At 34.2% G+C, this 19,036-nt stretch overlaps 1 protein-coding gene across 1 annotated transcript in view; it reads right to left on the reverse strand.

Annotated features, from left to right (window-relative positions):
* LOC141491330 (pinopsin-like) overlaps nt 1-19,036 on the reverse strand; it is a 291,048-nt gene that overhangs the window by 199,991 nt on the left and 72,021 nt on the right. The window contains exon 2 of the mRNA XM_074192172.1: nt 12,309-12,634. Coding sequence (XP_074048273.1) covers nt 12,309-12,634 — 326 coding nt within the window. The remainder of the gene's footprint in view (nt 1-12,308; nt 12,635-19,036) is intronic.

Here is a 19,036-nt window from a genome sequence, read left to right on the forward strand (position 1 = left end):
GATTCATCTAATTTTTCTTGTTAATGTTTTTGATGAAGGTAAACATGGATTATGATCCTGGGAAGCCAGAAACTTACAGGTGAGTTTTATTTAATCTTCTCTAGAAATAAACCTTCATGCCACTGTTCTCATTCACATATCCCCCTCTCTATTTTTCAGTTTCCTTTTTGTATTGTCTCCCCTCCATTAAAATATCAAGCCCCTTGAGGACAAAGGCTTGTTTTGCTTCTTTTTAACTCAGGACTTAGCTTCTTAGCTAGAACAAAGTAAATGATTAATAAATTATCTGTCTGTCAATCTTGTCTTCCTATTGACAAAGTACAGTACAGTGCAGTACATTCGGCACAGTACAGAATATCCAATAATTGTTTCATTGCATAAGTTTCATGATGATTCTTTTTCTGAATTTAGATCTTTATGAAGTGACTTTATTTTTGTTATTTAATTTGATAATTTTAATGAACAAAAACCTATTTTCCCCCCTCATAAAACAAAACCTTAGGATGCAAATATTCATAGTCAAGCAAAAACAAACTCTTAATACTGACCATTTTCACAAAAACAGCTGCTAGAAATATTTTTTATACTTATAGGTCTTTTCTTTTTGTGAAAATAGGTTTTTGTCCATCAAGTATTCTTTGCCTGGCAGCAAATCTATAAAAGACCACAGAAGCAGAGGATGGGATCAGTGAGGAACAGAGAGAAGACCAATTTGGCTATATCAAGTATGAGGTTAGGGGTAATATACAGTGAGGCTAGAAAGATAGGTTGGGGACAGGTAATAAAGGACTCCAAAGGCTAAGCAAAGGAATTTATATTTTAATCTTAGTAGCAGTAGGAAGCCAGTGTAGCCTATCAAATAGGGAAATGGATGGGGTCAGATCTGTGCTTAAGGAAAATCACTTTGGCAGTCATGTGAAGAATGAACATATTAGGAAAAGACAAGGATCCAGAGACCAATAAGCAGACATTGGCAGTGAGCTAGGTGAGAAGTGATGAGGGCTGTGTGAGTAAAGAGAAATATTATAAAGGTAGAAACAGCAATACTTGGCAACTTATGGGATAAATGGTGGGGTGAAAGAGAGTGAAAATTTTAAGCAAACGCTAAAGTTACAAACCTGGGTAATTTCTTCCTTGCTTCTTTAATTAATTAATTAATTAATTATTCTTTAAGTCTGTCATGGATCTATTTGAGTTTCTTGCTCAGTTATATTTAATACTTCCTAACCCCATGGATCAAGCTGTCCATGGGATTTTCTTGGCAAAGAAAATTTCTTTCTCTACTAGATGAAAACAAATAGATGGTAGTGATTTGACCAAGGTCATACAGCTAGTAAGTGTCTAAAGCTAAAAATGAACTCAGGTCTTCCTAACTCTAGATCTAACACCTTATCCACTGACCTGCTTCCCAGGCACAGAGGTTAAGTGATTTGCCCAAGGTCATATAACTGAAACATGGCTATGTGATATATTGTAAGATGTAGGTCTTTCCCTAGTTTCTACCAGACTTCTTTTCAGTTTTTCCAGCCTTCTTTGTCATATCCTTACCCCAGAAGTTAAGATCTTTGGTTTCATCAAATGCTAGATTATTGTGTTCATTGGCTTCTTTAATTATCTTCATCAAATTCATGCAAGGCTTCTTATAATCCAAAAAGAAAAATGCCAACATTTTGGTAACATGAAGAGCATGTAAAGGGTTTTTTTTCTCTACAATTGTTTTTAGTGCTCCATTTTATAAGCAGGAGATGGGAGGGAAAGATTTATAGAATGTTAGAAGTCTATTTCTCTGTGGTTGATTAATTTTTTTATGACTAAGGAAGATGGTCAGAAGTAAACCCCTTAAATGGACATCAATATGATTTTTAGCATAATAAAATATTACCACAATATACGTTCAGTATTTTCAAGACAACAAATAAAACTGTCAAAGCTGAAGCTTTATTTTGTGAAACCATCAGAGAAAGTGAGTTTCACTTATGCTAAAATCTGTTCTACAGAGTAAATGCAAGATAGAAAAGCTACAACATATAAAGACCACACCATCTGTAGGCTCATGTTTACTATATTGAAGGGATGTCAATGTAGCTCAATAATTAATAAACTCAAAACCATGAGTCTCCAGGTAGGTCATATAGATTTTTTTAAAGTACATTTCTTTCACCCATTCCACATTCCAGTCAAACTCAACAATTAGATTTTCTCTGATAGCATTTGCCCTCGTCAGCCTCCACACATTTGCACACAGGCACTATATATTTGATGTCCTCCTTCCTCATCACCTATTGAAATGTTTCTCTACCTTCAAGACTGGTCATTTGCTGATGCTTCCCTTCCCAACTCAAAGTGGATTTTTCCTCCTCTGGAGCACTTTGAATCTTTCCTGTGTTTGTATCACACTCTTCTTTGTACAGTTATCCCTTCCACGTCACAATTTTCCCTCTACAGTTTTGATATAGTAATTGATTGATTGTTGATATATTAATAATTGATATATTAATAAGTAATAAGAAATTAATGGGAATTTGGGTAAAGTTTTGTGGAAGCTACAGATGACATACAAAGGCCAGCAGATGATATAGAGCTTATAATCAAATACTTAATCTAAATTTTACAATAAGGTACTTCAAACACTCTATAAAAGAAAAATATCAGACTTCTCTGGTATGAAGGGAGAGTGAAAAATAAATTTAGGTGAATTTTCCAGATTTTAGCTGTAATCCATCTAAACCCATTTGTACTTAGATGTAAGGCAATTTAAACCTCTTTGCAGACAGAACCAGATAGTGCTATTCATCTTTACAACCCCCATCTTCACTCCCCACAAACCTCCAACAGTCTGACACAATCTCATTCATAAAATAAGCAATGAAAAATTCCTTGTTGTTATTTCTGTCCACTAGGCTACAGTGGAAGATCAAATCTATTAGAATGAGGGTAGAGATTATAAGATCTAACTCATCACTTAGGGCTACAAGAAACAAACCTGAGAAATCACCTACTACAAGTCACTTATTTTATAGTTAAGGAAACTAAATCCTAGAGAGGTGAAGAGACTTTTTCCAAGGCCACACAGCTAGAAAGTAGTAGAAATTGGATTTGAAACAGGTATTCTATACACATCAACAGCAACATTGTGAGATGAACAACACTGATGGAAGCAGCTTCACTCAGCAGTCAAGAGAGCCAGAGCAACTGTATTAGACTGGCTGTGGACTATATTATCTCCATCCAGAGGAAGAAAAACAAAACAAAACAAAACACTCAAAAAAACCCTCCAGAATCTGATGAACATTTTCTAAAAATTATCTCTCATGTATCTCTTTCCCTTAATCCTAATTCCTCATACTGAAAATTACTGTTCTGTCAACATGTTTATCAAAATATGCATGTACAATGCCAACCTGACTGCCACTGAGGGGAGGTGGGTGAGAAGGGAAAGGGGAAGGAAATTTTGTAACCTAAAAATATACACATGTATGTGAATGAAAATAAATAAATAATTTTTTAAAAATTAAATTAAAGTTTAAAAAGTAAACCTCTTCAAAAAAAAAAAAAGAAACAGGTATCCTGCCCCCAAATCTAGAGATTTAAGAACATGAGAAGCTTATTAGCATGGTATATAGTGGTCTGAATTCAAAAACACTCACCTTTCTGAGTTTAAATCTGATCTCAGAAATGTAATAATTCTGTGACCCTAGGCAAGTCACTTAACCCTGTTTGCCCTAGTTTCCTCATCAGCAAAATGAACTGAAGAAGGAATGCTCTCTCGGCCAAAAAAAAAAAAAAAAAAAAACTCCAAATGGGGTCACATAAAGAGTTGAACTGAATAAAACAACTGAGCAACAAAAGAACTTAAATAGTATGGCAAATCAACATTTTGCCATTGAAAAATTCTGCAAGCTCTTTAGCTCTAACTTTGCCAACTTTTCCATTTCTTAAAATAAGTAAACTAGGCCTTTGAGACATTCTCACTAAAATTCTATTATTTTAAATTTGTTAACACATTATTGCACATTTTTAAATATTCCTGACACAATAGGGTTGGGGTATTTGAAGCAAATTGTTCTAGAGAGCAGCTTATAACTCAGTCCTCTTCTCCATAAGGAGTGAAATGTTTTCTCTGATACAATTCAAATCAAAATCAGTTACAGAATGTGCTCCTGTGTTACAGAATGTGATCTGGAAGCACCTCCAGATCAAGTGAATATGCTCAGGAGCCAGGGTCTAGGTTATGCATCAAGCTTGACATTGGCATTTTGGTACCTGAATGCTAACTTAGCAAACCTACAATGACCTTACACAGAAAAGAGTTCATCAATGAGCATTTATTGAGTATATGTACTGTGAGCCAGACATTGGGCTAGGTGCTCAGCCTTTTGTATACCATAATTCTACTCCCACTATTGTTGAAAGACAGCACTTCTGCTTTTCTTCTCCTTCCCTCCTGGAACTCAGTTATGTCAAGAGAAGACCGAATTCTAGTTTGATCATAGATAGAAACTTTGCAATGATCATAACAAGAAACCCAGTATGGTCTTACTTCCATTATCTTGTGTGAGATCATCACCATGAGAAGAACTTCCTCTCCCAAAACATAACTACAATTTATACAGAGATGTGCCAGAGAGACTCAGAAGTCAAATGACTTATCATACAGGATTGTCACATGTGGGAGAGGTAGGACTTGAACCTAGGACTTCCTGAATCTAAGACAGACATCTATCCATGACTCCTTACTGCCTTTCATACAAAGTAGGTCTTTAATAAATAGTTTAAAGAATAAGTAGGGCAGCTAGGTGGCTCAGTGGATAGAGCACCTGCCCTGGAGTCAGGAATACCTGAGTTCAAATCTGGTCTCAGATACTTAATAATTACCTAGTTGTGTGGCCCTGGGCAAGCCACTTAACCTCATTTGCCTTGCAAAAACCTTAAAAAAAGAATAAGTAAGTGACTTTAATCAATAAGTAAATGAATAGATCATAATGGCCTTCTGTTTCCTCATATGTAAAGAAGGCCTTTAAGGTCCTTTGCAACTCAAAGATCCTATCAATCTATGATCTATATTGACCTCACTGCCATGAATTCAAACCTACATTCAGAGAGGCAAATCTAGAAAACAGTACAGTACTGTGTAACAGTAATTACTGGATAATTCTTTGTTGAATTGGATGATTAAATTAGAAACAGAAGGATGGTAGAAGCTAGGAATGGAATGACTTAACAAAAACATAAGGAAAGATTGGGAATTGAAGACCCAGGAATTGAGACCTACTTAAGCTATTACATTGTTTTCCCATGGCAAAACCAAAGACAAACTGGGGTCTCATTTAATAGAACCTGATTTCACATTAAAATTTGAAAGATCACAGATATTTATAAGTTTCCCAACATAAATCACAAAAGGGCATCTGAGAATAAGAAACATGACAAAGGAAACATTGACTGTTTCTCTTATAGAATAGAAATCATAATGGTACTTTTTTAATTACTAGCTTTGCAAAGATGTTAGAACTTAAAAAGAGTGGGTATAGTCAGTAATTTAGTGAATTGCAACAAATTATTCTGTGTATCCGCCCAATGGCTCTTTTTTATTTTGTTTTCCCCAATTAAAAGTGAAAATAACTTTTAGCTTTCATTTTTAGAACTTTGAATTCCAAATTCTCTCTTATCCTCCCTCCTCAAACCCTGCCTTGAGAAGGCAAGCAATTCAACTTAGTATGTAGTCATGTAAAACCTATTTCCATATTAATCATGCTAGGAAAGAAAACTTAAACCCCCCCAAAAAACTTTTTATGCCTCATTTTTTAAAGTTTTTTTGGGGGGGTAGGTTTTCTTTACCAATATGATTGCCTTCTCAAAGAGGAGTTTGAGGAGCGAGGAAGATAGAAAATTTAGAACTCAAAGTTCTTAAAATGTTAAAAATGGATTTTACTTGTAATTCCTGTTTAACTTTTAATGTTTCTCTTGAGTCATATTTGAAACTCAAATTTTCTATTCAGTTCTGGTCTATTCAGCAAGAATGTTTGAAAGTCTGTTTTTTTGAAATTTCAAACTTCTTTGTATATTCCTTGTCTTTTTTTTCTCTTTGCAGAACCTAGAAAAGTGCTTTTCATTGGTAAATGCTTAGTAGATATTCATTGTATTGAATTGAAAGTTATTGCAGAGATTACTGCAGTTAACAATAAAACAAAAGCATCATTAAACCAAAGGTATATTAGCTAATATTCTATAAAGGAAAGTCTTCTATTTCAATGAACATCAATTTTTTTTCATACTCAGTTGTGCTGGGTGGGTGATTCTTGATTGGAATTCTAGCTCCTTTACTCTCTAGAATGTCATATGCCAAATGCTCTGATATTTTAATATGGAATCTGCTAAATCTTGTTATTCTGATTGTGACTCCATGATTATTGAATGACTTTTTTCTGAATGCTTGCAATATTTTCTCCTTTATCTAGGAGCTCTGCTAATTGGTTATCATATTCCTGGTAAATTTTATTTGAGGATCTCTTTCAGAAGTGATTGATGGAGTCTTTCAATTTCTATTTTTCCCTCTGGTTCTAGAATATTACAGTAGCTTTTCTTGATACTTTTTTGAAAAGTGAAGTCTAGGCTCCTTTTTTTTTAAATCATGGTTTCCACATAGTCCAATAATTGTAAATTATCTCTTCTGGATCTATTTTTTCCAGGTCAGATGTTTTCCAGTGAGATATTTCACATTGTCATCTGGTTTTTCATTCTTTTACCTATGTTTTATTGTTTCTTGATTTCTCATAAAGTCATTAGCTTCCATTTGATAAATTCTAATTTTTTAAGGGTTTTTTTTTTTGCAAGGCAATGGGGTTAAGTCCACACAGCTAGGGAATTATTAAGTGTCTGAGGCCAAATTTGAACTCAGGTACTCCTGACTCCAGGGTTGGTGCTCTATCCACTGTACTACCTAGCCTCCCCATTAAATTCTAATTTTCAAGGTATTATTTTCTTCAGTGAGCTTCCTTACCTCCTTTTCCATTTGACCACCTCTACTTTTAAGGACTTTTTTTCTTCAGAAAACTTTTGTCCATCTTTTTCCATTTGGTCAATTATGCATTGCAAAATATTTTTATCAGGGGCGGCTAGGTGGCATAGTGGATAGCACCAGCCTTGGAGTCAGGAGTACCTGGGTTCAAATCCAATCTCAGACACTTAATAATTACCTAGCTGTGTGGCCTTGGGAAAGCCACTTAACCCCATTTGCCTTGCAAAAACCTAAAACAAAGTATTTTTCTCCCTACTGGCTTTTTGCAACTTTTTTTTTACAATTTGACATAGTCTGCATCTTAAGGTATTATTTTTTTCATTATTTTCTTTGAGTGTGTGTGTGTGTGTGTGTGTGTGTGTGTGTGTGTCCTTTACAAACTGTTGGCAAAATCTTTTTTCATGATTTTTCAGGCATCATTCTCAATTCTCTTCCTAATTTTTCCTCTACCTATCTCTCTTACTTGATTTTGAAATCCATTTTTAACTCTTCTCTGACCTGAGACCAGTTCATATTTTCTCACATGGACAATCTTTAACTTTGTTATCTTCTTCTGACTCAGTGTTTTGATCTTCCTTGACACCATTGTAACTTTCTATGGTCAGAATTATATCTGTTCTTTACTCATTTTTCTCATGTATTTCTTGACTTTTATCTCTTTGATCAAGTGAAATTCACTTTCAGGGTGGAGGGCACACTGTTCCAAGTTTCAGGAGTTTGTGTAGCTATTTTCAGAGATACTTCTAGTTACCTAAAAGTTTTCAATTCTTTCAAAGAAAAGTGATCTAAGGAGAGATGCATTTACTATTCACCTGACCTATGCTTTGTTCTTTGAGTGATCACAAACACTTTTCTCTGCCCTGGAATGGTTCCCATTCCACTGAGACTTGCAAGTTCTGGCGCACTAAGTGATCCTCTTCGTCCTGGGATCTGCCACACAGTACTGCCACCTAGGACTGTGACCCAGATCCAAGTATGGGCAAAGTAATGAGTCCAATCCCCAGTGCTAGAAAAGAGATCCCTTTAATCTCCTTCTGAGAAGTTGGTTGACCTCCTTAATGTCTGTGGGCTCAGAGATCTGAAAAGTCACTGCCACCCAAGACCTACTCATGGGGTCTGAGTTGGCCCACCCTGAGCTAGTTTGTGCTGTTCTCTCATCCAAATGGGATAGATCTTTTCCTGCTGATATTCTAAGCTGTCTCCAGCTGGAAAATTATTTCATCCATCTTTTGTGGGTCTGCCACTTCAGGAATTGTTTTATGGCATTTTTAAAGGTTTTCAGAGAGGTTTTGAGAAGAGTTCAACTGAGTCATTGTCTTTTCTCTACTATACTGGCTCTGCCCTCCCCAATATTTCTTTTAATGTTTGCTGTAAACTATTCTCACTCAGACAGCTCAAATGGAAAGGCAGGTGTACATTAAATGGGAATTCATGCTCTTCACTTTCTATTTCCCTTGTAGCAAATCTACCTCTGTGTTTTATCTTTTTCCATTAGAAGAGGCAATTATGATGAAACACCAGTCATTGGATGTCTGGATTCTAAAAATAGCTGATGGAATGTTTTGTTTGTTCTTGAAATGATCAGCTAATGAGAGTTTAATTTGAAAACACACATACACATAATTACATGCATCTATCATTGCTGATGTAGGAGCACATGTTATGCTTGAAAATTTGGGCTTTTAACATAGGCTAAAGAAATATAATAATGAAGGAAGAAATCCCCTTCTCTTGGTGGCCTTATGTAAAACTGCCTGTTTATTTGCAGGGGCATTTGGGAAGGAAATAAATTATATTCTACACCATCTGGGCCATGTACCACAAACAGATGCAGAACACTAAGAAATAAGACAATATGGAATAGAGGTAATGGAAATGATATGAACCAAGACAAGACTGCAGCTGACAGATTTATGAAGAAAAACACTTAATCATAGATCTGGTACTACTAGTGACAAGGAGTCTTACCTGAAAGTCAAAAGGACAACTTTCACTACTTAGTTCTAGTCTATTTCCAAGCACTGATAATCTCCATTTTTGCCTCTCAGAAGCAAGAAAAATCACATTAACACTAATTTTCTCTGCCAAGTTTTCCATTTTCATTTGATAAGATACTGATAGGGTTTGAGTCAAAATTTAATAACAAAAAAAATTGAGGGTATATTTATAATCAACTGATTACTCCAGAGAGAAGAATAATGAGGAAAAAATAAATCCCCATTTTAACTTGACATTGCTTAGAAAAGATTTTAAATGATTTAACTTTTCATAGCTTGTACTTATCATCGTCACCCAATAAACACATCTTAATTCAGAGTTGAAATGCATTGACTATGCTCTAATTAAAGTCTAGTAAGGCAGAAAGCATTAAATAAACTGAACTGCCTATGGTTTCCCAAAAGGCACTAAAAGAATACCATATGATAACCATTTCTCAGGTTGTCCTCCTGACAATTCATTGCCTAAGGAACAATAGTCTCTAACAGTGGCACATGAGACTAATTTTTATTGAGATCATGTTTTTGTGAGAAGTACAGAAGGGCTTAGTTCTTAACTAAATATTGAATGGATTATCTATAATTTTTTCAGTTACTTTTTTTTTCAGAGAAATTTTGCTTCCCAAAGGAGGAATGGAGTAATATACTAATGAAGTTTCATAACTATAAATTTCTATTTCCTGAAAAGATCATTAAGGATCTGAAAAAGTAAAGAGGCTTCATAAAATGGACTTTTATAGAAATAAATAATTTATGGTGACGTAAATATATAATGGATAATGAAGAAAAAGTCATTATACATTGAAAAATGTAGAGGAATGATCAAGTGTACCTCTTATCTGATTAACCCCAGATGAAACAGAACAATAGTGATTAATAAACTCTATGACCTCTACAAGTGCATGTCACAATAAGGGCAATTATTATCTCTCCTCTATTTCATCAAAAGAGGTGGATGGTCAAAGTAAACTTTGATTTCTCTTCCAGGAATCTCTTAAATTTTCCAGATATTTGGTGCATTTAGCGCAATGCAATTCTCAAATAGGAATATATGGAAGACCTGGTCATTCAAAGAGAAAGACCCATCAACCTGAACTATGTGATAGATCTCTTCTATTCCACTGGCAAACATCTTTAATGAGTGTATATCTTGCTCTTTGATGTTTCACCTGATGTTTATGACCAGAGAGCCATGTTATATCTTTCCAGGACTCTTAAATGATTTTGATGTATGTATGCGAGTTACCTTGGAAAAGAGAACACTTAGCACAGTATCTGACACAGAGTAGAAGTTTAACAAATGCATATTAACTTCCTGACTTTAAGATTCTATTTTACTCTAATGAATCAAATGTTCTTTCATAATCATCAACAAGCAGAGCAAGATTCTGTATTATCCATATATTTTGATCTATTTCTCTCTCTCTCGCTCGCTCGCTCACTTGCTCTCTCGCTCTTTCTCTCATAACAAAGATATGGGCTATTGAAGAATATTGCCTGTAAAATTCTGAGTAGTGCCACCATTATGGACAACCTTGATGCATGCATAGATGATTCTAATAAAATTTTGGTATAGATGGGAAAGTAGGTATATTAGTCAGTGGTTATCAGTACTGTCAATCATCTTTTTTTCAGTAATAATACAATAGAAAATTTTTCCCACATCTTTTCTCCTTCAGATAATCTATAAATTGATAACTTAATGCATGTATAATTGTGTCATTTGCAACATGGATCTCTATGTACTTTTGGTCTTGTTTTGCTTCTTATTTGATTTTTATTCTATTTAATAACCTTTCTTCCTCTTCTATAGTACTTCTTGGATAGTGATATTAGTGACTAAGTGTTATGTTTCTATTATTACTGTTGATGAAAATAGTTACAACAATCTTTAAAGATTTTTTCCAGTTTTCTTCTACTTACTATCCTCCTGTACATTTTCATCATGTAAATGCCCTTGCTATGACTTTACTTTCAAGTTTTTAATCCATCTATATAAAATTATCATAATCAGAATCATTATTTCTAATATTCATTACCCATTTATAATTATTGATAACCAATTTAAGAAGTTGAGAAATTAATTATTTCAATAACATGCAATGTTTTGCTTCATTATTATTCTTTCATCTAGCTTTATTTTAACTGATAATAATTACTAGAATAGGCTACCAAAACTTTTGTCCTTCTTAAAGCCCATCCGACCTGGGTTCAAGTTCTATATCTGAAACTTGTTATCTATATAATCATGGGAAAGTTCCTTAGACAACGAATGGAGTTCATACTAGGAGTTTTCCATACCAAATAAATGGCAGATCCAGAATTTCATCTCCAGATTAGCCACTCTCTAGCCTCACATTAAATCTGAGGCTATGAAGGGAGAGAGATCTAAGGTTCCTGCCCTAGCAAATACTCAGCTCCCTTTATGTTCATATTGTTCGGGATGACTGTCCTCTAAGGGCCTTCATTCCCCAGTTCCCTTTCCACTTACTTGAGAAATCAGATAGAAATATGAAAATTAAGAAACAGTTATTCAACTTTTAGGAATCACTGGATAAGAGGGACCAAAACCACATCAACTCCCTTTATTCAGGCTCAAGAAATTAAAAACTAGTCACTCTTCAAAAGATCTAGTCATGGATGAAGTGTGTGTGTGTGTGTGTGTGTGTGTGTGTGTGTGTGTGTGTTCTGGGTAACTTAATCATGAAATTAAAAAATGACAAAATGCAATATTGCAGTGGTTGTAGAGAAGCAATTACACTCATATACTGCAAGTGGGCAATTTTTTGAGGCCAATCTTTTGCACAAAGAGCCACAAAAATAATCATGCTTTTTTGATTTTCCTAATACTTTTATTAGAATGTGTCCTCAATGTTAAGAAAAAAATAGAGCCAACTCTTCAAAAGAATTCAGAAAAAACTAAATATACAAAATGGACAAATGGCTGATTAAATTAATTGATATCAAAGTTGTGGATTATAACTATGTCATTAATTATAAGCATGAGGTATGTAAAAGAATTTGAATAAATAGATGAAACTATTGTGAAATAAAGTAGAACTAGAACAGACTATAATCATCAATTTAAAAAAGGAAAATTTAAGCACAAATGAATGAATAGAAAGACAAAATATACAAAGAAATTAATTTTAAGATATAAATATCTGTAAACATATAGTTGATCATTTAGACTTGTTATAATAAAATTATTAAGTTAAAATAACAACTTGTCACAAATAAGATTGAAAGCATTTTTTTTCATCTTAATTAGGTTAAAATGAAGGATGACTCACCTGCTTGACTGTATACAGAAGTCGTCCATAGAAATAGACCATAATCAAGATGGGAATGACCAGGCAGAAGATGAAAAGACACATGATGTAGGATACAGATTCTACCGATTTTGAGGTCCAGTGCACTGAACAGCTCGTCTCTGCTCCCTCAGTTCCATAACTGCTCCAACCAATCAGAGGTGGCACAGTCCAGACCAAAGAATACAGCCACGAGCCAGCAACAGCCAATAGTGCCTTCTGGTAGTTTGCCCCTTGTCTAGGGCATAGGGTGAGGGTCCTATAGCGCTCATAGGACAAGATGGCCAAGGAAATCAGAGACACAATACCTGCAACCAATCATTCAAAGTTTAGTTAAACATAATATAATGGAACAGTCATTCACATATGCATCTATGCACAGCATCATGTGAATATAGAGATTTATCTATTTATCTTTTATATATCTAAACATGTATACATATACGACACCATACATATATATATACACTTGTCTCTTGTGTACATACATATATGAATATGTCCATGTATACAGACATACATACAACCTTGATATGCACTGAATCTTCCCTACAACCACACATTTATTAGGACAGAGTGATAAGTGGATGAGAAAGAAAAATAAGAGAAAAATCAAGATGATATTCCACCCCGATTCATAGTATATCTCACTATGCATGGTATAGTAGCAAAAGCAAAAAACCTGGGTGTCAAAAAAATTCACACTGTTGTCCTGGTTCTAGTACAAATCATATAAATCTAGGATTCCTATCTATAAAATGGCATACCCTGCCATTTTTCTCTCACAAGGCTGAGGATCAAATTGTTAAGTTTAAAATAACGTGACATTAGAAACTGCATAATTTTTTTACTCTTATTGCCTCTGTATAGACTCTGTCTTTTTATGATCTCAAAGGATTCATAAAATCCAAAATTTCTTTTGGAAAGACCTTGACACTTACCCTCCATTTGGTTGCTATAATCAGAAGTGTCAAACTCAAATTTGAGGGCAACTAAATCACAGATAAAAATCCGTGCAGACCACATATTGACTTCAAATACCACATATAAGATTGTCTATGTTTAAGTATGTTTTTATTTACTTTGTTAAATATTCCCAGTTACATTTTAATCTAGTTCTGGCTACAGCAGAATATTGTAGACTAGATGTGGCCCAAGGGCAATGTGTTTGCTACTTCCATCTATAAAGATTCCAGAATTTGCCATGAAAGACCAAACTAGCCTGAAAGGTCAGAAATGTCAAGTCTACTGGTCAAATTATACTGGTTAGTATTAATAATATACCAAAAAATTCTTAGTTTAACTCTCCAATATCCAAGTCCTAATTGAATTTTTAATCAAACATACATTCATTTATCTTCTACTATGTGATAGGTTATGTTCTAGATGCTAAAGTGAGATAGTTCCTGTCTTCTTATCATATTCAAGTCTGCCCCTTGCAAGTCCTCATTCTTATTTTTTTGTTGTTGTTGTTAATTGTTTTGGTCATGTTCAGCTCTTCAGGATCCCATTTAGAGTTTTCCTGGCAGTTACTGGAGGGGGTGACCATTTCCTTCATGAAAAAAATAGGCAAACAGGATTAATAGACTTGCCCAGGGTCACAAGCTAGTAGGTGTCTGAGGCCATATTTGAAATCAGGAAGTTTCTAACTCCACTCCTGGTACTCTATCCAAGGCACAACTTAGCTGCTTCAGGAGCAACATCAATGGAAAGTAATCTTAGAAAGGAAAGTACCAGCAGGGGACAGTATGGAAAAGGCTTTCTGCTAATAAGATAATTTATGAAAAGGGCTTTATCAACATCAAGTATAATATGCATATGATCTATTATGTACTATTTTGTAATATTGTTTCAATTTCTTTTTAATAGCTTGGGAAAGGATGAAGAAATAGTTGGCTCTATGATTTTATTTAATTAAGGTACTTATAATGAAAAAATTCATTCTACCCTTGTAGTTCAGCAATATATTTGCAATTTAGTACTTTAGAGAGTTACCTGGAACAGTAAGAGCTTGAGTGACTTGCTCAAAGTCCGTCAGATATAACTGAGGTAGATTTAATCAGATTTTCCTAACACCAACCAACCTCAGAGGGCTATTAGGAGGTAGGTACTTTGTAAACCTTAAAGGGATCAATTAATGCATTATTAGAATGATTCCCATTGTTGAGTAAGGACTAGATGAAAGTGTAGGGTTTGTCATGAAGAAGTTAACTCAAGATGGCAAAGAAACAACATGAGTGAAGATCCAGAAGTATGAAAGGACTACCATGCCACTCTGAGACATAATTAACATCCAAGCTCTGGAAAAACCCCATTTTAATAAAAATCATTATGTCAATTTTGTTTTCTATTTGTTCCCAGTCACTTTAGTGTTTTGCTGACAGAAATTTCTTAGGTTTATTTTTATTACAATTCCATACTCAGTATATCTCAATATTGCTATTTCAAGGAGATTTTAAATATATTTTCCCTGAGTAGATTTCAAAACAATAAATTCAGCAGAACTGAAATCTAATTATTAGATGGGAGTGCTATTGATAGTCATTAATCAATAATTGCATTTGCTATTACTATTGCTATTACTCATAAGATATAAATTCTCTTTTGTGTAAAGAAAAAAAATTTTCTTTTCTGTGGCTAGAAAATTGTTAAAGATATATAATTCTGGAAAGAGCCATTTCAGTTTTACTTTTTATGACTGAGTTGCAAAAATGTGATACATAGTTTGGCATTCTCTATAGGATTCAGTTTTTGATATACAAGATTTCCAGCCATAAGTGCTGAAAAAAATCTATAGTCCTCTTACTGTCATAGAGTAATTTAGATTAGAAGGCAATACATTTAAGCACAGAATAACTTTTAATGGCTATAGATCATATCAAATTCAATTCAGAAGATTTTTAGCACCCAGTACATTTTCCTTTTCCAGAAGCAATGTATGGCTGTGAAGGTTTGAACTATAAAGAAAGCTGAGCACAGTGCAGATCCATGCTTTCAAATTATGTTGCTAAGGAAAATTTTTGAAACCCCCTTGAAAGCAAGATCAGATCAGTTAATTTTTAAAGAAATCAATTCAGACTATTCATTGGAAGGCCAAATACTGTAGCTGAAGTTTAAATACTTTTCCCACATGATAAGAAGATGGAATTCATTAGAAAAGAAAGTGTTAGAAAAAATTGAAGGTAAAAGTAAAAGGGGTGGCAGTTGAATGGATACATAATATCATGGAAATAATGAACATGAACTTGGATGGACTTTAAGAGAAAGGAAGGATAGAAGGGTGAGGCATACTACGATCCATGGAATCATCAAGAATCCAATACAACTGAATGCCTGAACAAAAACAATGTGATGATAGCCTTAAATAATTAATCTCTTTCATTATACCTTTTCCCCTCCAAACAATCAGGCTAAAATGAATAAGCCAGACTCCTCTTTCCAACTCTCATTCCATTGCTTGGCTAAGATTGTATAAAGATAAATTAAAAATAGGGGCGGCTAGGTGGCACAGTGTATAAAGCACTGGCACTGGAGTCAGGAGTACCTGGGTTCAAATCTGGTCTCAGACAATAATTACCTAGCTGTGTAGCCTTGGGCAAGCCACTTAACCCCATTTGCCTTGCAAAAAAAAAAACTTAAAAAAAGATAAACTAAAAATAGCATGCTAGTAAAGCAATAGGTATAAAAACTGCTCTTTGGTTGCTCCATATAAGTAATGACTCTGGACTTCCAGGGCAGAGTTAAGATGGTGAGATGAAGCTAGCATGCTCCTGGATCTTTTCCCTACACAAAATTAAATGAAGCCTCTACACAAACATTAAAGCTATAGGTCCCAGCAAAAGAAGAAGAAGAAGAAGAAGAAGAAGAAGAAGAAGAAGAAGAAGAAGGAAGAAATGAATGAAAGAAAGAAAGAAAGAAAGAAAGAAAGAAAGAAAGAAAGAAAGAAAGAAAGAAAGAAAAGAAAAGAAAAGACTGAAGCAAGTTTTCAATTGCAATCATCATGGAAGATCTTCAGTGAAGGTCTGTGAATTCAGGGGGGGAAAGTGGAAGTAAAGTCCAGGTTGGTAAAGGAGAACAGGGAAGACAGTAGGAGACTTTAAGTCAGAGCCTGGACATAAAGGCGGAAACAAACTTCTGCATAGCCAATGCCTGGGCTGTGCAGAAACATCTTGGCCAGTGATAAGCCAGGGTTCACACCCCAGCCCTTGCACAAAAATCTCAGGCCTATACTCCCAAACTACAGGAACAGAGCTCAATACTAAAAATGAGCAAAACACTAAAAGAGCACTATCAACAGAAAGCTACTATACAGATAGTGATAATAAAAATGAAGGTAAATAAAATCTTAGAAAATTTATTTATGATAAACCTCTGGAGAAAATTGAATAGGGATAGAAAAAATATATATCTTTTTCTCTGAAGTACTTAGCATCTATACCAAAATTAAACATGCACTAGGGCATAAAAACCATGAAATCAAATGCAGAAAGGCAGGAATAATAAATCCATACTTTTCAGATATAATACAATAGAAATTACATATAATAAAAGGACAAGGAAAGATAAACCAAAACTAATTAGAAACTAAATAACAATTTTAAAGAATGAATGGATCAAACATCAAATCATAGAAATAATCAATTATTTAATCCAAGAAAAATGATAGCAATGAGACATCATACCAAAATTCATGGAATATAGCCAAAGCAGTTTTATGGGGAAATTTTATAACTCTAAATGTTTATAAGAATAAAATAAAGATGGAGTTTGAAGAAAGACCAAAGACTATTACCTTCAATTTAGGGGAAAAAATTATCTTATTATATAATTTTGCTATCTCTTATACTTTATTTTTCTTCCTTAAGGATATGATTTCTTTCTCATCACATTCAACTGAGATCAATGTATACCATGGAAACAATGTAAAGACTAACAGAATACCTTCTGTGGGGGGGTGGGGAGAGGGAAGTAAGATTGGGGAAAAATTGTAAAACTCAAATAAATAAAATCCATAAACAGTATGAATACAGTTGTTTAGATCTGCCTTTATATATGTAAAACACTTTTCACATATATGGAACAACTACCTCATGCTCAGATGGCTAAGATGAAAAAGAAGGGAAAAATCAATGTTGGAGGAGGGGTGGGAGGATGGAGACATTGATGCATTGTTAGTGGAGTTGTGAACTAATCCAATCATTCTGGAGAACACTATGGAACTATGCCCAAAGAGCAATAAAACTGAGCATACCCTTTGACTCTGCAATACCAATACAAGGCCAATATCTAGAAGAAATCATAAAAAATGGAAAATTTTCCACATTTCCAAATCATTCATAGCTGTTTTTGTAGTAGCAAAGAATTGGAAATTGAGTAGCTGCCCATCAACTAAGGAATGACTGAACAAAGTTATGGTATATGAATGTTTTGGAGTACTATTATTCCATAAGAAACCATTACAGAAAAAATTACAGGAACTGATGCTGAGTGAAGGGAGAAGAACCAAGAAAATACTGTACACATTAACAACAACATTGTGAGTTCATCAACTTTGATGAATGCAATTCCTCTCAGCTAAGACAACCCCAGGAGACCTGTTATAGACAACACCGTCTGCATCCAGAGGAAAAACAAAACAAAACAAAAAACAAACTACAAAATCTGAATAGAAAACTATGTACACTTTTAAAAAATTTCTCTTATGCTTTTCCTTCCTATCTCATGGTTTTCTTTCTTTTCCCTTTGTCCTAATTCTTCATATAAAAATAACTAATATGTAAACTTGTTCAACAAAAACATATATGCTCAATGTTCACTAGACTGTTCACTGCTGAGGGGATGAAGTAGGATGGGTGGATGGAGGAATATTGTGTAACTTATAAATTTGAATGTGGATGAATGCAAAAAATTTTTCATATCATGTAAGTGGAAAAATAAAATAAAATGTCAGTTTAAAATAACTCTGAAATATTATTGGAAAAGAGAATCTAAGGAAATATGTTCATTCATGGCAGACCACACATGTGTCTATGTGCAACATCAAAAAAGTACCTCTATACTGAGACCAATCAAATGAGCAATTATTCATTAAGTATCTATTATGTGTCAAGCATTATACTTGGAGCTTGAGGTACAATGAAAAAAATACAGTCCCTGCTCTACAATATATACATATATAGGTCTACTGGGAGACAAAATACATATATAGATATACACAAAACAGGAATTAGTTAATGAAGTCAATTCAAATGCTACCTCAGAAAAGAACCCCAACATCAAGAAAACAAGTGCCAAGGCTAAAATAGTTACTTTAAAAAGCATGTATTTATTTTTAATCCTCATCACAAACATATTGGAGAGGTATGTGTATTATCCTCATTTTGTATATGAATAAACTGAAAGGTGATATCTAAAATTCTAGAACAATTAAAGAAATAACATAGAATCTAGATACTCTGACTCCAAGTCCCATATGCTTTCTTTTCCTTTTTTTTTAATTAATAAACACATTATCTGAATCATAGTAAAACATAAATAAGAGGGGGGAAGTATACATAGGAGAAAAATACTAGGGGCGGGGTACACAGTGAAGGAACTCTCCCACTTGGAACAAGGTAACAACAGTCCAACCAACAGATAGAAACCTTCATTTCACCCAAGGGAAAATTTCACACTCTGATACAGAAAGCTGGGGTTGGAGATATGATGGG

The sequence above is a fragment of the Macrotis lagotis genome, chromosome 6 (genome assembly GCF_037893015.1).
Source record: "Macrotis lagotis isolate mMagLag1 chromosome 6, bilby.v1.9.chrom.fasta, whole genome shotgun sequence".
Taxonomy (NCBI): Eukaryota; Metazoa; Chordata; class Mammalia; order Peramelemorphia; family Peramelidae; genus Macrotis; species Macrotis lagotis.